Raw genomic sequence first — 21,608 nt, 5'->3', positions numbered from 1 at the left:
TATAAATGCAATAGCTATTCTTAAATTACTTATGTGTGAACATTATTATCCTGAAATAAGAAGCTTGCTCCTATTTAATTTAAGACCATTTACATCCACTTAAGACTTGTCTATATGAGGGAATTGACCAGAATAGTGATTGCAGCATAAATTATTCTGCAGGGGCTAGTCCAGAATAGCTGTTAATGTCAGTGCTGATGTAGAGACTTGATCTGGTGCTTTGCTTTCTGACCTCAGTTCATTCATAAATTCTCCATGTGGACAAATCCCTCACTGTGTGACACTTCCTGAGCAGGATTTAGGAGCTACTAGGAGAGAATGTTGTCTCCTACAGCAATTTGTCCCTTGTCTTAGGCTTGTAAAATGGATTTCAAGGATACTTTCATGACCAGCATGTTTAATCTAAAGAGTTCGGATGCATTTTCTGGCTGGGCAGGCTGCACAGGAAAAGCTCTGAGCCCCACCAGTATCTGAATCGCTTTGTACCTGGGAGCATAATATATTTTTTTTGTTTTAAAATGATTTTTTAGAGTGGTTCTACCTGTAGCTCTAAACAGCAAGAATAAATATTGGTGTAGTTTGGGAAAATTGAGGGTTTTATGTGTATTGTCAGTTGTATGGGAGAGGCAATGGTTCGTGTATTCATGTTGATGCAACTGGAAAGAAGGAGAAAATAACAATCTCAGAGTGTGAGAATGGATCATGCTTTTGGAAGCAGCTGCTATAACACTAACTCCATGCCCACTGAGGGCATCATCTCTCTCAGTGTGGTCTTTTCATTTGTGTTGTCTGCTTGCTTTGAGGGTTTTCACAACTCTGATCTGTCTGGAAAATCCTTGTTGTCTCTGAAATTATGCATCTCTGCATCCTGCTAGCCAAACACTTGTTGCTTCTAAACTAGAGCTTAAACTGTTTCTGGGGGGTCTAGGTTTGTGTTATTCTGAAAATGCAGATGAAGAAGCAGCAAGCTAGCAAGGGGAAGAACTAATCTTATACACACCTTCAAATGTTGAGCATGATGCCTAGGTTTGTATCAGGACAGATTCTTGTCCTGCAGGATGGCTCATGAGGCCTGATTTTTCATATGGTCTTCTAGCTCACATATATTTGAAATGTGCTCTTTGCTGTTTGTCCACTAAAAAAAGCAGCACTTTGTCTCGGGGGAGAAAAAAAGGGGGGGGGGAGGGGAATGAAGGAGCTGGACATTCTCCTTATCCCTGCTAACATACGAGGATTTCCTCATCATAATATCCAGGCTCACCACTGCTGCTTTTGCTGTATAGCTGTAGGGAAGAAGTATTCTTACCTCTGTAGTAAGAGGTGACAGTTAATCTGACTAGAGCCTGTGAAAGTCATTTTCCTGACAAAGCAGCAGTGGAAGCGCTGGAGCTGTCTGTAGGCTCTGGAAGGCAATGCTGCAGTGATCACTTTTCATTTGCCTTCTCAGCTGCCAGTGACAGGAATCAAATGCTGCCTTCTCATCCTCTTACTTTTTTACAATTGCATCCCCTGTGTTGTCTGTGCTGATTCCTTCTGCTTTTCTACAATCATTGGCCTGTTGGAGTGAGGCAGGCACAGCACTAAAATTGTCAGGAGACAGATGAAGGCTGGGAGGTTTGGGAGGTTTTTTTTTGTTGTTGTTGTTGGTGGTTTTTTTTCCCCTCCAGAGGAGTTAATTAGGAAAAGGCTCTCTGGGAGGAAGAAGCTCTTTCCATCATTACTTTATCTCTAAGCAGCTACTCTAATCTCTCTGGGGATACAATGCTTTTAAGCATCATATTCTCTCTGTTTTTTAATGCTTTAATCTCTATGTAGTTCACCCACTTTTGCTAAGCAGCAAGTCAGAGAGAGATGGTGTTTTCATGTGCATATGTGTTTGTTAGTGTGTGTGTGTGTGCATGAGCGTGCACACACATTTGATTTTGAGTTCAGCTAAATGTGCTTTGGTTTTGAACAATGTGTCCATGGGGAATGTATTCCTAGGGATATACTGAGACTATGTGTAAGAATTACTCATCAGCAGCTTCTTGGTTAAAAGTGCAAAATATATAGAATATGGCCAAACCAAAATACCAGTGTCCAAAGTTAGAAACTTCATATTTTTGGTGTTTGTGATGGGTGATACAATGGCACTACAAAGTAGAGATGTCCCCTGAGGAAAGAGAGCATCCAATTGGCTTGTTCTCATTTGATGTGGTGTGGCAAAATGTGAGAAGCTTCTTTTCTGAACTGGTGAGTGTAGGGCTTGTCTTGGCTGCCTCTTTCCAAAATCAGAGGCCAGTCAAAGCTTTATTGGGCTAATGAATTTAACACATAGGAGTTCTCTAGCTGCTGGTACAAGAGGGGGATAAATGGATAGCTTCAAGTTGGTCATTCTTTACTTCCCATACTGAATGGCCAGGCACGCATCTGTAAATAAAGTTGATTTTATTTTTTTAATACCATTTTTCTTTTAGCACGGATTGAGAGCAAAGATTGCATTCACACCTCTGAACCTGTAACAAAACAGAAGAGTTACTCTGCTCTGACTATTCCTTTCTTATTTGCCACTAATGACAAATTGAAATGCTCTTAGTCCTTTGCCTTTGGCAATTACAATGAAATAAATAAGTATTGTTTACCACACATCACCCTTAGATTGTGTTGTGGTGTCTGTTGTATTTCTTAGCTGAGAAATAGAAATGTAACTGCTCGTGAGATTTTACACACACACACACACGCACGCACGCATGCACGCACACACACACAAATGCAAAAATGCCAGGGTCATGTTGTAGACCCCTGGTTGACTCTTTTTCAGATGGAGCAGATCCTCAAATACTATTTTCCTGAACATGGCCTCTCCCACTGCTTCTCAAATTTGGCTGACCCAGGTTCCTCTGCCAGTTTTGGGACCCTGTCACCCTCCCTGAGGTCACCTGGTCCCTGGTGGTGCCCAGATTCAGCATTATGCATTCAGTTGCATACTTTATCTACCCTCTGAGGTGAAGCAGCAGGATGAAACTGTCCTGCTTGTCAGCTGTAGCTCGGGGGCTGGATGCTGCTCTGTGTGAAGGCCTTCATAGTGCACGACCTTGGGCACTGTCAGAGGATTCAGGTGAGGAAACCTGATGTGGACTGAAGCTTGCCTTGCAGCCTGCCTTGGGGATGAGATGGTCTTGCCTCAGAGGGAAGAGGGGAGTGCTCAGGAGGCCTCCAGGGATGTTGAAGCTGCATTTCCCTGGGATCAGAGTCTGGTCATGTTAGCTCAAGCAAGGCCGGCGAGAGGCTGATGTGAGTTGGTGCCCTTGATGTACAGGAAGAGATGGAAAGTGGTCTGGTCCTTTATTTAGTTCTCAGCTGCTTCAGAGGAAACAGCAAGCCCCTTTGTGATGGCCGTATCCCATATTCTGCTGGAGAGAGATCATCCTGTGGTGGGCAAAGCTCTGCAGAGCCCAAGTGCACCCCACGTTATCACTTACTACTTCTAGTAACAGCTAGTGCCATTACTGCAGTAAGGGCATCAGCGAGTAGGGCTTGTTTGTGCTGGCAGATGCTTCGGAAGCATGGCACGTTCCCTATTTGAGCACTGCACGAGTCTTAATGAGCCTTCCTGGCTCCAGGAGCAAGTAGAGGAGGCTCCCGGCAGGACGGAGAAGTGCAAGGAGGCAATTAAGGCAGCCCCCCGTTGCTAGGGCAGGGCAACTAATGGGGCTTTTGGTGGGTCACCTCCTGAGGAGGAAGCGCAGGTTGGTTTGACCTGGTTTAAGGGGATCCATACAGCATGGATCACTGCGACCAGCAAGCCTGATGACTGAGGCAGCTGGCGTAGGGGAGCATCCTAGCCCCAGGAGCTGCAGGAGCTCCCCAAAGCACATCCTGATGTGGGGATCCTGGAGCTGCCCCTGCTCAGCAAGCCCGTGTCGCTGAGGAGGCAGAGCCCGCAGTGCTGACCGTGCCCTCCAGAAAGCCAGGCAGGGCTGGAGGGCTTTGGGAATTGCAACGGCTTCTTCGCAACCTGCTAATTAATTGTTTAAGCCCTCAAGCATGAATATTTTCAGTTGTTGTGTCTGAACTGGTGTGTTCTCTGTATGCCAAATCGCTTTTTTGGATTTTTCTTTTTTTCTTTCTTTTTTCTTTTTTTTTTTTTTTTTTTTTTTTTTGAGTCATACTAAACTCCTGGCCTGCGGTAAACCCTGTGGCCGTGAGTTTCACAGATTAGCAAAGCCCTAACAGGAGAAAGCTGTCCCTTTCATCCCATCAAAATGTGTTGTCTTTGAACATCCCCTTAATGGAGGGATATAAAAGAGCATTCAGGCAGTTTTCTCTGGTGCATCAATGAGTACGTCTCCGTCTGCCCTTGCCTCTTACGTCAGTCCTCCTTTGAACTGTCAGTCCTGGCTGCTTCTGAGAGTGCCATTGCCTCTGCTCTTTTCAGGGCTAGGGATTCCTTCATTTCCCTCACCCCATCATTTTTTCGCTTTGAGAAGGGATATCTGGGACACAACACAGCATCCAAGGTGAGCACACGTGGCATAATATATCAGAACATTCTCCGTGCATATTTTTTGAGATTTCCTTCTTTAACAGTCCTGAGAATGACTTGGTTTTCCTTTACCTCTGCTGCACGTGGAGCATTGTTTCTCTACAAGATGCCATTAGAGAGACTCAGGTCTTTTACTAAGTGGCTATGTTTAATTTAATAGCCAGCGATATGTGCAAGTCCTTACAATTACTCCTTGCAGCAACACCTTTAATTAGTTGTCTCTTATCATCTCCTCTAAACAACTGGCCTTCTAAGCCCTGCTGCAGTTTTTCAGTTCTTGCAGGACTCAGTTAACAAAAAATTGTACCTTCTCACTCTTCTGCTCCACTCTGCATCAGTAACAAGCAGTCGTCGCTACCTAGAGTGTCAGGGTTGGGGCCAACCCGTTCCAGGTTGGAAATGAAATATTTATACCTACCCTTGATTTTCTGTCTCTTGACCAATTTCTAATCTCCCCGTAATGACTTAGTTTCCTTAAGAGCCTTATACGGAGGAGTGTGCTGTAAGCTTTCAAAATGTCTGGATAAATTACATCAACCAGTCCTCGTCTATCCCCTGTTCTGCTGAACTGCCTCTAAAATTCTGGAGGAGAGAGGATTTCCCCCTGCAGAAAGAAGCTGCTCTCCCGGGCTCCTCCTCTCACTTATTTAGGTCCTTTTATAACTTGAGCTCCAACTGCTATTTCAGCCCTGTGCTAGGGGCTGCGGTTCTCGTGGAGATCAGCCAGTGCTCCTTTCTCCATCCCAGAAGCGATGGATGTGTGCAGGGACATGACTTGGGGTTAGCTCTTGTGCCAGTGTGGCCTTCAGGGAAGGCAGAGGGCAGAGTTTAAGTCTTTTTTCTTTTTTCTTTCTTTCTTTTTTTTTTTTTAAGAGTATTTTTGTACAGACTTAACTGTGGAGGAGATATGTTTGCTGCTGGTACCCTACAGAAGTGACAAGGCTGTTTCCATCCTTCCCTTGCTATTTATCCTGTAGGTCTTCCACCTTGGCCATCAGCCCCTAAGAACCCCATGGAGAGTTTCTGCCGTCTGACTAGGAGAGTTTTTTTAAACTGGTGCCCCCTTATTTCACCTTCACTTAAGTTTGGGATCCCGACAGTAGTTTTGGACATTTTCTCCTCCAAAAGGTGGATGTCCTGATTATTGCGCTGTTATTTAGGTGCACAAGCAGGGGTTACATGTTGAACACACTCCTCTTAGTAATATGGGAGTCAGACTCCAGCTCAGCAAAGTCTTTGAGCATGTGCTTCTGCTGAAGCATGTATTAAGATTTTTTTTTTTTTTTTTTTTTTTTTTGCTTAAAAAAAGAGAACTTTAAGGAGATGTGCTGAAGGGCTTAAGGTGTCATCCGCAGATTTTGTCTAATGGCTAAAATTTTCCCCCAAATGAGCAGGAGATGCCAGGGGACAGTTCTGGCACAGAGAGGAGTCCCCACTACTACCTCTGCAAGGGGGAAGGCTCTGGGGAAAACTAAGTGCTCCAGTTTTACGCTCTACTTTCTTCAATTATTGGTGAGGTTGTGCTTTTGCTAGGAGAAACGCAAGCCGCTGAGGGGAAGAAGCGTCATGCAGGCCTGGCCACTGGTTACTCTACAATAGCCTGCTCCAAGAATTGTGCCTGCAGCCCTCATCCTAGGGCAAACCAGGCTGTGTATAGGTAGGTCAGTAGCTCATTAGTAATGCTTAGTGAGATTTATAGCCCACATGAGCTCCTTCGCATCACACACTGACCTAGAGTTTCTTCTGATTTCTGCTCTCCAGCCTTGGGATTGGGTTCCTTCTCCTGCAGACTGGTTCTCCCCCAGACCCCTGCAGCTCGCCCTGTGCCATGCTACTCTGTGGCGGGGTAGATGAGAGGTGTCCTAGTGGTGGTCCTCCGGGTGGTAATACCCAGGTGCCCCTCACAACATTTCTGTGATGTCGGGTATGCAGCAGGGGCACTGCAACCTCCCTCTAGGCACGGCGTGCAGGTGAGCAGCCCCCCCCCCCCAGCAGGGAGCGTGCTGAGCATCCCTGGGAAGGATGCCTTGCCATGTTTCTACAACGACTCCAGGCCCCGGATCGCTCCCCGGGGAAGGGGAAACTCGTTTATCAGGGACACCCCTCTCCTGGCTGCTTCCTCAAACTGGGGCAGACAGACCACCAGAATAGCCTGATTCCCTTCTCTAGGACTTTAAGCTCGCCTCTGCATTGCTTTTAAGCTTCCCACCTAAGCACATAGTTATCTGTAGCTCTTGCTGATGGTTCAGGAGCTCTGTTTCGGAGCATGGCACCTTGAGGGATTTGTTTGGTTTTGAAAGGAGCTACTGCTTTCAGCTGGAGCCTGCTTCTCCTCCCTTTTTGGGGAAGCATTGCTCCATCAGGTGGTTGTCTCTGCAGCACCGGCAGGCCACAAGCACTTTGTTCTCCCTGTGTTCCTTGTTCACCTGGATAAAGTTTGTCTGGCTTCTCCGACAGAGCCTGCTTCTGCTTCGGAGGGGATGCGCTGATCCCTGCAAACAGACCGCCCTGCTCTTAAAAAAGCAAATCTCAGCCTGCCCTTTCTTTCTTTGAGTATCAGGTGCTTGGTGCACAGCCTGCAGATGCCTTGGGGCTGGAACTTTCCTCCTGGCTGATGTTTATCCAGCTCCCAGCACAGCAGTGCCTTTGCCCATAGCTGAAGCTCACGCGCACTGCACTGGTGAAATGTTAGTGATGCTACTGATGCCTTCGGTATGCGTAGTGACGCGGCGGTCCCCTCTGCAGAGGTGGCAATAGCCCTGCGAGCATTACAGGGCAAAGCTTTCTAGCAGTCTAGGTTTGGATTAGTCTCTTGCCTGCATTTCTCCAGCCCCATCTCCACCCACTCATCCCAGGTGGGAAGCGCTGAGTATGTGTCTGGTTCGGGTAGCCCAGGGGTTCCCCGTCTTTCCCTCTAGCAGGATGGCGAAGGGTGAGGGGGCTGGGGCCGGACCATCTCCTCTGTCCCCGCCGGCCGGGCGCGTGCCGCCAGCTGCCGCAGGAGGCTCAAACAGAAATGCCATGTTTATTGTCAACAATATAAGCTTTACAAAATAAATTGTCCCGATAGGCCACGCTTACTTACACGCACGCACGCGCACCGGCGCGTGTCCGGGGCCCGTTTCACAAACGTACAAAAGAGAGCGCGAGCGAGCGAGCGGCTTGGAGCGGGGCGGGCGGTTCACCTCGGTCACGGCGCACGAAAAATCGCCGTGTTTCCCACTTTGCACAGCGGCTGCGCTTCTCTCCTGTCCCCTGGCGCATCCTCCCCGTCCCCCTCCCCGGGCCGGGCTGAGCGGCCCCACAGCTGGTGCCCCCCCCGGGCCCGAGGGCGGCGCAGCCGGGCGCTGGGGAGAGGAGGGATGGGACGCGAGGCCGACGCTGGAAACGCCGCGGCGGGTCCGGCCCCTCGGGCCACCTGCCGCCTCCCCGCTTCGCCTCCCCGCGAGTGGGGAGGGCAGCCGTCGGCTCGGGTCGCCGCCGGTGCAAAGTGGGACCTTTCGTTTTGGAAGGAGAGAGAGCAATGGAAGCGGGACACCACATCAGCAACCATGAGACCCCCCCCCCCCCCCCCCGGTGTACACACACACACACGCACACACACACACGCACAGGCACACGCACGTAGACGTCAGTGACCACGCAGGGTGGAAACACCGCATGAACAGGCACTCCACGGGAAAAAGCTCAGCCTCCCCTCGGCGGCCCTCGCGCTCGAGGCCGGCGACGACCCCCCCCGTCCCCATCCTCGTCCCCATCCCCAGCTCGATGCTGCCACCGGCCCACGTCCCCGCAGCCGTGGGGCTCAGGAGCAGCTGGTGGCGGGGGTCGGAAGAGGAGGGGCACAAGGCAAGCAGCCCCCCCCCTCCCCCAGGCAACGCGCCCCTCCAAAAAACGGGGGCCGGTGGGGGGGGGCTCCTCCGGCCCGGACCGTGTTCCTCACGCCTTCTTGCCTGGCTTCGCTCCGTTTGACAGAGCTGTGCCAGCTGGCTGCTCCTGCCTGGCCACGGGGAGCACCCGAGGAGAAAACAAAACGAAACAAAACCAAAAAAAAAAAAAAAAAACCCTCTGAACAACCAGATGTGCTGGATCTCAGCCAAGGGGTGGTGGCGGCGGGGGGCCGAGGGTACCGGGAAGCTCCGCAAGAAACAGCAGCATCCCGGCAACAAGCCTACCGGCTATTTTTCACAGCATCGCCTCCCTCTGCCTCCAAAGCCTGACTCCCCTCCGGGCAGAGACGCCGCGTACAGGCTCTGGAGGCACAGGAACGAGCTCGGGAGAGGCTCTGCCCTCGCGCATCCTCCCTTCGCCTCCCTTGGGGGGGGGAGGAGGGTGCCCTGGCCCCCTCCTCAGCCCCCCCAAGCCTCCCTTTCACCCTCTGCGTTAACTGCAAAAGGCAACGAGACGATTTTTTCCCCCCAAACCTCCGTAAACACCTCTCTAGTGGATGAGACGAGCCGCGTTAAAAGCTTTCTGAGAGACACCCTGACCCTAACCCTGATCTCAAGGTCCTTGCCAGCCCTGCTCAGGGGCTGTTATACAAAAGAAAAACAAAAACCAACCTCCCTCCCCAACCCCACAAACAGCTCACAAGGCTGCTCTTCAGTTTAAAAGCACTGGCTTTAGCTCTCTGCGTCACCAGGCGCTGACGCCCCTGCTCCCTCCCTCCGGGCGGGCGAAGGTGGGAACAGCTCTTGGCAGGGAGCTGGTTTGGTTTTCCCCTCTGTTTTGGCTGCAGAGGCAGCTATGGAAATCCGCCCCGGCGAGCTGGGCCGCGCGTGGCGGCGCTCCTGGCCGCGGCAGCCAGCGGGCTGCAGGTGAGCGGGGGCCGCAGGGCCCGCTACGCTCATTTATTTTTGCATGCAGGCGACAAACGACCCCCCTACCCCTGGGTGGGTTTGCGTTCACCAACTTCCCAGCCGTGGACGGTTTCGGGTAGAGCCGTCCAGCCATCAGCGTTGCCAGGAGCGGCCCCCGCTTGCTCTTCCCAGGGAAGGAAGCAACTGAGAAACGGGGCGGGAGAAGAAGAGCTGATGGGGGAGGAAGGGAATCTGCTGGAGGCCGCTGTTGAACAGCGCCCAGCTGAAACACAGGCTCACAAAACCACGTATCAGGGCCTTATAAATAAATAAATAAGTAAATAAATAAATTAAATAAATAAATACGTACATTAATTGGTTAATAACTGGCAGGTGTCTGGGGGAGCTGGTCACCTGAGCCCACTGACGGTACCCCACTAGAGCTAGCGCTTGGGGCAGATTAAAGTCTCCGGGTCCCGCTGGAGCCAAACAGAGAAAGGAAATGAGTTACCCCAGTGATGGCAAACCAGTCCCTTAGCCGCGGGGGCTGCGGTTTCCCGAGCAGCCCGGCAGCAGCGACGTGCCCGGCTCCTTCTGCCCTCTGCTCTTCCCCATCCCGGTTCTGACTGGCGATGGACAGCTCTCCGGTCTCCCGGAGGCCAGCCAAGGCCTCGCTCTCGTGCACCAGGGCATGCTGCTTTATCCCTTAAAACAGGCCTGCTGCCAGACCAAACCTCGCCTTGGGTCTCCATCCTCAAAACCTCCCTTCCCGCTTCAGCGCCTGCTGCAAGCCCCACCGGCTCCCCACGGCCACCGAAGGGGCAGATACACCCTGCAGCTTCGCTGCCGTGAAATAACCCAGCGCGAGGGGACACGGAGCTGCTTAGGTGCCTCCAACACTGGTATGGTTACACCAACCCCCCACCCTGGGTGCTGATGGTCCCCAGGGCCATGCTGCCCTCAGCGGCGCACGGTTTGGGGACAGACGATGCCCGGGGCTGGGGGTGCACCAGGGCTGCCGAGCCGGGGAGCCCGGCCGCCCTGGGGCATGCTGCAGCGCGCAGGTAGGGCAAGGTCCTCTCGAGGCAGAAACGGGGTGATTCGAGGCCTCGGAGCAGGCCGGCCGGCAGCGAGCGAGAGGCTGCGCCGGGGGGTCGCCATCCCGGTGCGCTGGCGTCCCCTGCCAGCCCCTGCGGGGATGCGGGCGCGGGGGCCGAGCCTGGCTCCTCCCTAAGCCCGGCCGGGGGTCCCCGCGCTCCCCGGGAGGCCGCGGCGGCACGGGGACAGTGCCGTCGTGGCGGCGAGGCCAGGCGGGTTCGGAGCCCGGGGGCCCTCGGTGCGGGAGGGGAAGGGGCCTCCTGCCACCCCCTTCCTCGGCGGCCGGGAGAATGGGGAGGGGGTCGCTGCTGTGCTCCTTCCCGTGGGTGGAGGGGACGAGGGGCCGCTCACGCCTTCCTCCTCTCCTCGCACACCGTGAAGCTCGCCTTGCCGGCGCCCCCGAAGACCTCCACCGCCTGGTCATCCCACTGGATCACGTTGCCTTGCAGGTGGGAGGTGCAGTTGGCCATGGCCAGGATCTCCGCTGGCGCCAGCATGTGGTCCCAGACACCGAACTGCGCGATCTCCCCCACAAAGGCCTGTGTGGCATCAAACCGGCCGCCCAGCGTGTCCTGGAGGGCAGAGGATGGAGCAGGAGAGAGGAGATGGAGACAGGGAAAGAAGCAGTTTGGGCAGGAGAAGAGAGAAGCAAGGAGGGGAGCAGACAGGCAGATGGGGCAGAGAGAGGAGGAGAGGGATGAGGGGGAAGAGGGAGCACGATGAGCGCACATGGCCCATCTGCAGGAGAGCCCCTCGCCCAAGCACGGAGGTGGCTGCCCTTGCGACACCCCATGGCAGGAGCTCTTGCCCATGGCGGGAGCTCTTGCCCCCAAACCTCAGCCTCACTTGGAGACTCTCACATGAGACTCGCAACCCCAGAGTGTCCTGGGGCTCCTGGCCCCCTGGACCTGCCCTAGAAACTGTGTTGAAGGGCCAGCATGGCACGTACCTGCTCCTGGCCAAGGATTATCACCCCCTGGGGCTTGATGGCATGCCAGGAGGCCAGGTTCTCGCCAGCGCCCCGCTGCTCGCCGTCCTGGTAGGCTGCCCACTTGCCATCCCGGGTGGTCCACGCCACGCAGATGTGGTGCCAGGCCTTGTCCTTCAGTCTCAGTGGCAGCTGGGCAACCTGCAAGCGAAAAGGCCGGAGCCTGGCACTTGGGTACCCCTTGCAGGGGAGGCCGTCAGGCATGGCCGCTACCGCAGCACCTCAAAGCCTAATGACAGCCAGATTTGCTGCTTCTCCCTCTCAACCACCCCTGCTTCAGGCTATCTTCCCCATGCTGCTGCTCCTCCCCATCTCCAACCCTCTGTTCCTTCCTCCCAGCTCTTCCTCACACTCCTTCATGCAGGTTCCAGCACTGCCACAGCTATTTCTAGGGCCCACGGCAGTGCAAAGAGCAGGGCCAGGCGTGCTGCTGCCTTGTGGGTTAGATTGCTGCTTGTTGGCCACTTCACAGGACCATGTGCTGGCTCTCATCCCACCGCACGCAGAAGGAATTCAAGGTGGTCTACCCACCTGAGCTGTGAGAAGTTTCTTGCTACGCAGAAGAACAAAAACAGACTGTAGACTGTTACCACAGGGCAGCTGAGGTGTGGTAACTCGAGGTGAGATGAATTAGCCCAGCTATATCTGAGGGACACCCTCCCACCCCCCGAAGCACCCGTTCCTCTCTGGGTTGCTTGTGACAAAGCCCAGGCCTGGAAAAGCTGTTGAGACCAAGGAGAGAAAGGAAGGAGCTTCATGCCTCTTCCTTTGCCCTCAGTGCCCTGGCTCTGCTGACCTTGTCGTTGATGAGCAGCTCCAGGGGGTTGGTGCCCCACTCCAGCAGCACAATCTCGTTGGCCTGCCCTGGGACGGAGTAGGAGAAGGGGGTGCCGAGCCCACCCGAGGCCTTGGACTTCAGCCACATGCAGATGGTGAAGGCATAGAGCTCTGGCAGAGTCTTCTTCATGCGGGCATACATGTAGTTGTTCTGCACGGGTATGGTCACCTTGAAGGCATCGGGAGGGCTGTAGCTTGGTGGCCCTGTAAGCCAAGCAGGGGGAGAAGGGAGGTCAGTGAACGCCCACTGTCGGGGGTCAGAGTGGTCAAAAGGGGCTGCTCCTGCAGCCATGCACCTTCAGGAGGGGCCCAAGGGCTGATAGCGAGCCCTGCGAGCCATCCAAGAGGGCAGGGTGGGCACATGGGTCCCAGGAAATGGGCCCCGCTGCAGGACTCACCATGCTCCAGCTCAGCGACCCGGTTCTGGAGGGAGTTCAGCTCCTTCTCGATGTCATGCTGCTGCTGGCTGCGGTCGCTGTTGGCCGCCTGGCGCTCCTTCTGCAGTGTCAGGATCTTGGAGAGGAGCTGCTCCTCCAGCTGCTCCATCTTGGTGTGGAGTGCGTCTCGGGTCAGCGCCGGGGAGGTGGGTGCCGTAGCATTCGTTCGGGCTGGCAGCTCTTGCTGCACTCAGGGCAGCGGCAGGTGGACAGCAAGAGGAGGAAAGGAAGAAAAAGAATTCAGCATAATATTTCCGGAAAGGCGTAAAAAAAGAGAAATTTCCAGGCAGCAATGCTGCAGAGAGAGCTGAGACCAAAACTCTGGAGCCACCCGCATCAGCAGGAGAGCCTTCTCTGAGAGCCTCTCCCCTTTAAGCTTCCCCATTAATTTCATTGCAGCCTTTTGCTACAAAATGAAGCTGGCCACCTGGATACTTTTAATGACTTTCACTGCTTCAGAGACAGAGCAAGGATGAGAAACACGAGTGCAGGTCTTCCCTTAGGTGAAACCTAGCCCATATGTCTCCCTTGGTCAATCCAAAACTTGTTTTAGGAGCCGGGTGAGGATGCTCCCAGCCATTACTGCATTGTAAAAAGATCCCAGTCCTCAGCCACTAGCTTGCTGGGAGACCTCATCCTGGCTGGCAGAAAGCAGGGCTTTTAGAAAAGCAGGGGAGCAGGTGGCCCTTTGCAGCCCTGCAGCAAAGCACGTGCATATGTGCTGACCCGCTGCAGCGGAGCTCGCAGGAGGCTGTGGAAAGCCCCAGTCCATGCCGGCCCGGCTCTCCCCGTTCTCGTGGTAGGTGCTGCCACATCCTTGTGCAGGCTCCTCTGCCACCTGGACCCCATGTGCACCGGTGCAGCTCCCAGATGTGTCCTGCAGTGGGGCCTGCAGCCCTAGCAGAACCCCACTGGGCAGCACGGTGGCCTAGGGGAGTGCAGGAAGAGCTGGGGCGGCCAGCCAACCCCCTGCCGGTGTGCTGGGCGGGCTGGTGGGCTGGTTGGCGTGCTGGCAGCTGGTGCTGCAGGTGGCCGCCTCCTACGCTCCTGGCTCCCAGGCGTTCCTCTGGAAATAGCAGTCCTCCCTCCTTCTCTGTGCCTGGGTCACGATGCTCCCAGCCCCCCCAGCGCTGGGCAGAGGAGGGAGTCTTGCCTCGGGGTATTGGCATAACCAGGGAGTCTCCTGCCAAGCTGCCTCCTTTATAAGCCAGTGTCTCCAAAAGGGAGGAGAAACCACCGCAGCTCTGGGTAGTAAGGGAAGTTTTGGTGTCTGTTCCAGCACAACCTCCTCCTTTTTCCCCGATGTGGCCTTGCCGGTGTTGCCAGTAGGACATGAGGTGATGCCATCCCTGCTATCAGGACAAGTGTGCATCCCCTCCGACTGTAAAAGGAGGCAAAATTTCCCCTGAAGGTCTCAGCTCCTGAGCAAGAAAGAGGGAAGAATTGCCTTCTCCAGGCTGTATCTAGGATCACCGACCACACAAAACAGATGTGCTCTGCTTCTCACCCCACACAGAGCCTCAGGGCCCATGAATGTGCTGGGCCCTATTTTCTTCTTCTCATAGGATTGCCTCTGAAGAAGGTGTCTCTCCTGGGCGGCCGTGGGAAGCTCAGTAGAGCTTCCCAAGTGGTGCAGAGTGGGGTGTGAAGGAACAGGGCAGCTTTGCCACTGCAGCTGTGGCCTCAGAGCTGGCCTGAGAGAGCATTGCATGCACTTGTGGTTCCTGGCTGCTTGCTGCTGAGGTAATTACTTGTCAAGATGGCATTCGGGAGAAGAACCACCTTGGAGAAAGGATGATACTGCCCTAAGTGGCTGTAATGCTGCCAGTGCCCCTCTTGCAGTATGAGCACCATCTGTAGGGGTCAACCAGAAGAGCCCTGGTGCCTCTAAGTACATCCATGAACCATGATCAAACTCCTGCAAGTTTTGCAAGTTCTTACTACCATGCCCAGCTGGGACAAATAAGCCCACTCTGGGTATCTGCTCACAACACAAGCTGTGGGAGGCCTTCTTCAAACAGCTCTCTGCCCATCCTTGGCTGGCCAACTTGTTCCTCAGCTCCCTAATCTGAACCGCACTCACGCAAGGCTTCTTTGCGTGGTGATTGCCTCCTTCACATTAAATGGAGGTGAGCTGCTGGCAGCGAGGGGGCAGTCGCTGAGCATCCCTGCTCTCCTCCCCGCTGGGGTGGAGGAATCTCTTGGGGAGCTGAGACTGCATTTGCTGTCACATTTCTCCACTGAACTTATGCGGAGAAGTTATACCGTGCCCCTCCGCAAATCAACTCAATGTGACAAGTCCTGCCTTCTACCATGGGCCTGGTCCAAAGTGTTTCCAGCTTTTTATTTTTCTTCTCCATACCTCTTTTTCCAGAATGGACAAGATGTTAATGTATACAAAATACAAGGAGGGAAAAACCCTAATGCACCTCCAAAGCTTTTCTATTCGTCATAAACAACAAAAGGGAGAGAAGGCAAGCCAGAGTCAAGGAAGACTTCAAGTATTTCCAAATTGCTGCCAGGAAGGGCATGAAGAAGGCTCCCAGCACCCTCTGAGCTCTACTGGGGTTTGTTGAGAAATAGCTCGGGGGCTCATTTTGTGGCACCTTTTAGAGGCCTCACGGTGTCCACAGCCACCTGTTCCCTCCCACCACAGGGTCTCCCCCTTAGCTCCATCCCTGGAGATTTTTGCTCGTGGCCGAGGACGGAGAGCAAACCAGCACCCCCCTCCCAACACACACACACACACACACTTGCTTGGGCGGTGATGGAGCCAGATGTCGCCTGGCATCCGGGCATGTGTCCTGCTCGCACAGGACCTGCAGCGGAGCGCCTGTCCTCCCGGAGGAAAGCCAGGGCACGAGGCCGGCTGCGGCCGCACGCGGCCACTGCCAAGGAGGCCGGCGGGGGGGGAAAGTGCCGGGGGAGGAAGGGCTGAAGGATCCTGACGGATCGGAACCAGCCAGGAATACAGCAAGGCTGGGAATTAGACGGCGGCTGCCAAGAGAAGCAGGAGGATCTGGAAAAGCCTCCCAGAGGGAACCGCGAGGGCAAAGCCTTAGCTGCTTGTAAAACCGAGCGTCACAAGTTTATGAAAGAGGCTGTACGGCCTGAAGCAGCCAGCAAGAGGATCCAGGCACTCGGGGGACTCCTCCTCCGCCTGCCGTTGCGAGTTATGTCAAGACTCATCCTCCCAGTTAAAAAAATAAAATAAAAAAAATAGACAGACGCTTCTCTCCTAAGGGTCTCCGTCTTCGTCTCCCTGCCCGTGGATCCCGCTCTTCTGCCGTTTTGTGCTCTGCTAAGCCCGAACGGCGTGTCCCGCCCCGGGGACACGCGGGAGCAGAGCCGCGCCAGCTCGCCCGCGGGACGGCCGAGCGGCGCCGTCGAGGCGGCTCTGCGGGGTGCGCAGGAATGCCCGGCCTCTGTCGCTCGGCTTTCGCGAGCGGCTCCTCCTCAGCAAGCAGGAATCATCACGAAGAACGAAACGTCTTTCAGGAGGGGAGAGAAAAAGAGAAAAAAGAAAAAAAATAAAAATAAAAAGGCCGCCGCCCCTCCCCCCCCCCGCAGCCTCATTGCTTTTCCCCAGGAAGCCTCCGTTTGGGCCTCTCCTCTCCGCGGGGTCCTGCGCGGCCCGGGGTGGGACGGCAGGGCGCAGGCAGCAGGGACAGCCGGGTGGGCGACGGGCAAGGCGAAGGCCGCGGAGACGGTGCCCGCGGCACGCTTTGCTCGTGCTGCCTGCCGCTCCGTGGCCTGCATCCCGCTCTCGCGCACAGTTCCCTCTGCTAATAAGGGAAAAAAAAAAGAAAAGACTCAGGGCTTTTGTCACTCTTTTTGCCCCCCTGATAGCCTGGCCTACATTTTTCAATAGCTCCCAATGGCTTTTTCTTTTAGGTTTTTTCTCCCCGCCCTGCCCCCCCCAGCTCTTCTCTCTGCCTCTGTTTTATTCTGCCCTCTTTGAAGCTTTTTTCCCTTTGGCTTCTTGTATTCCTATTCCTTTGTAATTTCTCCAATTTTCCTTCTCCCCGTATACGACCTCCCTCTCACCTCCTCTTCAGTTCCCTCCCCGTTTCTGCCCCTTTCCAGCGCTTCATCCCACTTTGCCCCATCCTCTCCATCCCTCCTCCTCCTCCTCCCACCCCGGCAGTCCCCGGGGTGCTGCTCAGGACCGCCAGGTTGCAAACCCGCCTTGGAGGCTGCCGGCAATCGGGAGACACCAGGAGCACCCGCTCGGCCCCCTCGTGCCCAGCCAGCTCCTGGCCCGCGGGCAAGGATGAGGCGGTGGGTGGGATGTTTTCCTTTTTTTTTTTTTTTTTTTTTTGGCCCGGGAGAGGCTGGGCCGTGGGGCGAAGCGAGACCGCGGGCTCGTCTTGGAGGGGCTTCCCCGGTGCTTTTTGGCCAGCGAAAAGACCAAAGCGTGCCAGGTTAACGTTACTCATGAGGGGCCGGCAGCGGCCGGCGCGGGGGCGAGCCGGGCTCCGGCGGGCAGCACGTCCGCGCGCCCTCTCCTCCAGCGCTCTCAGGCCAACGCACTTCCACTTGCCTAAGGAGCTCAGAGCCTCATTTGCTAATGCGGTGGCAAATCTGCTCCCCGGCACCCGCCTGCCTGCTTGCTGCCACTGTGGATGGACAGACGGACGGATGGATGCCCGCTTCCCAGCGCCCACCACCCCCAAAGCTGTGGTGCTGGGGTGGGGGGGAATTTCGGAGCACCCTGGGCACCCACTGGCTCTCCCCCTCCCCCCCCCCCCCGCTTTGGGGGACATCAGGGAGGAAGGGGGTATCTGCACCTGGGTGCGGTGAAGGGGGCCGAGGTGATTGCCTCCCCGCTCCAAAATCGCTCTGGTTCAATTTACAGCTGTAATTAAAAGCCCATAAAAGGAGCATCTGGGCTGCCTAGCTCTGCACACCAAGGAGATGTGCCCACACGTATGGATGCAAGCACGTGCAGAGAGAAGGGGGGGGAGGGAAAAAAAAATAAAACAAAAAAAAAAACAGAGGGAAAAATCCCAGCCCCGCTGTGCGTGAAGAAGAAACAAAGAGAAATTCATTCAGGAGACTGCACAGCTCAGGGGATTAGAAACAGGCTCCAGAAGATGTTCCTGCTCGAGTTTAGCCTCGGGTTAACAGCGACAGTCGACCCACCCGCCCCTGCCGCGCGCCTGGGGATCCGCGCGTACCGCGGAGGGGAACGCCGGCTGCGCGCGCTCCCTCGGCGCGTGCCGCTCGCCCTTCCCCTCCCTCCTCGTGTGCCAACGGAGCTAAATCGCTTCTCAAATATTAAGACTCAGGCGACTTAATAGGTTTCTCGGCGCATCGACAAATCTCGTTATGGCTCTTTACGGCCACGCTAACAGCATCCAGATTATGTCAACGACCCTGCGGCAGCTCCCTCCCCGCGCCTCGCTCCTCGGCAGACTCGAGCGTCGAGCCTCGCTGGCGAGGGAGAGGCCCTTCGGCACGGCCTCCCTGGGGTTCCCCGCAGCGCCTCGCTTGCCCTTCCTCTCCTGAGCCAGGATCTTCTCCCGCGCTTTCCTTTCTGTCCCGCTCCACCCGTGTTTCGCGGAGGAAAGGCGGGGAGGGAGGGGGTCAGATGCAAGCCTGGGGCCGGCGACCACTGCCCCGCAGCCCTCGTCGCGGGGGCGAGATGCAAGCAGCCGGCGCGGCCTCCTAGGGCTGCACTTGTCCCTGGGCCACCCCGGGAGCGAGTTACGGCAGGCTAGAGCCAAGGCAGCGCTAGCCCAGCCCATCCGCGATGCGCTGCCCCATTTCCTGAGCCTGCAGGGCTTGGAGCGGCGAGACGCTACGTCTCTGCTGCAAAGTACACTTGGGACCTTCAGCTCCCAGGCAACACGAAAGACAGCATTTTTTGGCAGCGTGCCGGTTGTCTTTCTCGTAGGTATGTGTGTACAAGCCTCTTCCTGGCATCGCTTCCCTTTGCAACCTCCTTCAAGCCATTCAGGCTCTCTGAGCGCACGCGAGAGCCTGATCCGAGCCTTGCTGCTGTGGGCTTGTGTCCACATCTGCATCTGTGACCTGACCCTCCTGCACCCCACGGCCCAGAGCTTCCTACCATTGCAAGAAATCCCCAAAAATATGTCAGCGCAGCTCATGGGTGGCGCAGCCCCCTCCAGCGCTGGAAGCTGGGCTTGGGGAGGGTGGCAGAGCACATCTGGAGAGCAGCTAAATGCATTACCCTGCATCCAGCCCAGCGTTTCCTGGTGTTCAAAACGTGCCTTGCATACCTCTGCTGGGCATGAGCCCTCTGGGTATTGCGTGCTCCTCACGCATGTACACACGTATGTGTATGCCAGAGCTTTTTTCCTCTCCATCTGCATTTCTGCATGTATAGATCTGTTGTCCACATGCATCTGTGGGTACACTTCTGTGTTATCCTGCATGTGTGAGTCTGTTTATTGGGGTAGCAGGTCTTCGTAGGAGATTTTTGGAGGTGGATGTCTGTCTCTATCTAGCTGTATTAGTCTCTGTGCCTTTTTGTCACCTGGGTTGCACATCCCTCTCTCCCTGCATATGCTTAATCCATCTGTACGTATTTGTTTCTGTGCATGCATTACTCCAATAGCTCATGGGCACTTCTTCCTGTCTCAGTCTCTGTGCATGCATTTGTTTACTTGCCTTTCCCCCTCTTTAAGTGGGTTCACACACCTGTCCATTAGAATATCCCTCTCTCCCCTAACACTTTTCCCCCTAGTTTGTCAGGCCACGTGACATACGAATGATCTCAGTGGCTCTGAATTTTCTGTCCAGATCTGTGCCCATACACCTGCCCAAGTCTGCACATTTTTTTTTCTTGCATGCTTCTGACAGCAGTGACAGGGACAATGAGTTTAACCACTGCATTGTTTTGGCTGGAGCAACACCACAGCTGCCTCTAAGGGGGACGGGGACATTGCTCCACTGCAGGTTCCTAAGGACAGGATATAGGATATACAACCGCCTGATAAGCGTAGCCCAAGTCAAAGGGGTCCTTGGGGGGGGGGAGGCCACAGCCAGACCCAGGGCTTGGGAGAGTCCTGCTGGCAGCCCCAGAGGAGGCAGGGAACAGTTGCAAGAGTGAAGCATGAAGCCCCAGAGGTGTATCCTTCCCCGGGTGCTGGCTGATGGAGCCTAACAGCAGCAGCTACTGCTCCCATGAGCCTGGGTGAGGTGGGCAGAAGGGCAAAAGCAGCATTGAAGACATGGGCCATGACCTCGCCGATGTGCCCCAGCAGAGAGGGGCCGCATCAGATGTTGTCCCACATCCCTCCCCGCTCTGCAGGGCTGGGATTCATGGAGAGAAGCAGCCAGGGCAACAGAGAGCCAAATGGGAAGACTGAGAGGTTCAAGACTTGGGATGCACAAGGCTCCTTGCAGGTGGCCCTGGCCCCTGGCAGACCCACAGGCACAGAGGGACAACACAGCACCCTCGAGAGAGGTGGGACATCTGGAGCAAACACCACTGGGAAAACCAGACAGATTTCCCCTCCTGGAATTCACCTACCCAAACTATTCTCACAGATATATTCTGCGAATGCAGCTCTTACAGACCTAAGGACCCAGGACAGAGCGGCTGCGCTCAGAAGCGTGCTCTTTCCCACGCCCTCCTCCACGTACACCAGTTCTCCTAATAAAAGATGTCACTCTTCCCTGCAAACCCTCATTTTAGCAAATAATCAAGGCACCAAACACACTGCCAAGGTCTTTCCGACCGCTGAGGCCGCAGCAGCCCAAAGCAATTTCCAGAGACGCGCGCGCACCCCGGGACGGGACCGGTCGTGGTCACCCCTGTGGGGCATTCGTGGTTGCTTGCTCGCAGCTGGGCCGCAGCTGGGCCTGCCGGTCGGGCACCCGCTGCATGGGTGCAGCAGGGACCAGCAGAGAGGGGCAGGAAGCGAAATGCCGGGCGGCCCGGTGCTCTGCTTTGCGCGATGCCCCGCAGATAACTGCGGGGGGATCCGGCAAGGATTTACCTTCCCGTGAAGGGCAGGGGCCAGCCCGGAGCAGACACCCTGCCACCCTCCCGCCTTCCCTCCCGCAGGGGCTCTGGGGAGAGTGAGGTGTCCTGTGCAGGCGCAGGCTGGGGGGAAAGCGGGGTGATCCCACAACGCAGGGAAAAGCGGGCAGGGAAGGGGGGTCAGGGTAAACCTTGAGGGATGCTGCTGTCCCTCAGAGCCCACGACCAGGGGCGGCGGGGGGGGGGGGGACCCTCCTGGAGGCTGGCGGAGACGGCGGGAGCTTTGCAAAGAGGGAGACGGGCGCGGGGTGGCAGCGGGGCTGGGGGACAACTTGTGCGGGAGCGACCCCTCCCCCCGCCCGCCGCGGGGGGTCCCCCGCACCTCGATCCGGTCGATGCGGTCCTGGAGGGCGCGGACGGCCTCCTCCAGCTCCCGCACGGCGGGCGGCTCGTCCGGGGGGTGCCCCATGGTGCCGGGCCGCGGGGCGGCGCGGAGGCCGGCGGCAGCGGCGGCGGCGGGCTGGAGGCCGCCCTCGCAGCGGCTCAGCTTGCCCGTGAGCTCCCGGATGGTCTCCTGGTCCATGCGGATCTGCTCCTTCTGCTCCAGCGCCGTGCGGCGGAGCTGCGCCGCGGCGCTGCGCAGCGCCAGCAGCTCCTCGGGGCCGCCGGCGGCGGGGGCGGCGGCGGCGGGGGGGCACTCGGCGCTCAGCGGCGTGCACACGAAGCGGCTGAAGAGCGGCGGCGGCCCCGGCACCCGCGGCCCGGCGCTGGCCAGCGCCTCGGCGGGGCCGTGCAGCGCCCCCAGCCCCTTGTCGGCGGCCGGCAGCAGGGCGGCGGTGGCGGCGGAGTCATTGTCGGCGGCGGAGGCGGCAGCGGGGGCGGCGGTGCCCGCCGGGTGGACGCTGGCGATGATGCAGATGATGGCCCCCAGGAAAGCCAGCATGCCCGCCGCCAGCAGCACCGCCAGAAA

The 21,608-nt window shown here is 56.2% G+C and overlaps 1 protein-coding gene across 1 annotated transcript; it reads right to left on the bottom strand.

The window, feature by feature from the left end:
* Window positions 1-10,769: 10,769 nt before the first annotated feature.
* On the bottom strand, window positions 10,770-21,608 carry NPTXR (neuronal pentraxin receptor). The gene is made up of 5 exons (XM_062587890.1): window positions 21,021-21,608; window positions 12,646-12,868; window positions 12,207-12,451; window positions 11,372-11,551; window positions 10,770-10,994 (listed from the first exon to the last, which is right to left on the bottom strand). Exons 1-5 carry the CDS (start codon window positions 21,579-21,581, stop codon window positions 10,770-10,772), a joined length of 1,434 nt encoding a protein of 477 aa, XP_062443874.1. The 5' UTR covers window positions 21,582-21,608.

Source organism: Rhea pennata, chromosome 1 (assembly GCF_028389875.1).
Source record: "Rhea pennata isolate bPtePen1 chromosome 1, bPtePen1.pri, whole genome shotgun sequence".
NCBI lineage: Eukaryota > Metazoa > Chordata > Aves > Rheiformes > Rheidae > Rhea > Rhea pennata.
This window is presented reverse-complemented; position numbering and strand designations above follow the sequence as displayed.

What these genes read in the sequence shown, in the direction of transcription:
- NPTXR (XM_062587890.1), bottom strand. Translation starts at nt 21,581, where the DNA reads ATGCTGGCTTTCCTGGGGGCCATCATCTGCATCATCGCCAGCGTCCAC. An exon ending in GGTCGCTGAGCTGGAGCATG is followed by an intron (nt 12,452 to 12,645) that starts GTGAGTCCTGCA and finishes CTTGGCTTACAG; the next exon opens with GGCCACCAAGCTACAGCCCT. An exon ending in AGCTGCTCATCAACGACAAG is followed by an intron (nt 11,552 to 12,206) that starts GTCAGCAGAGCC and finishes TTTCGCTTGCAG; the next exon opens with GTTGCCCAGCTGCCACTGAG.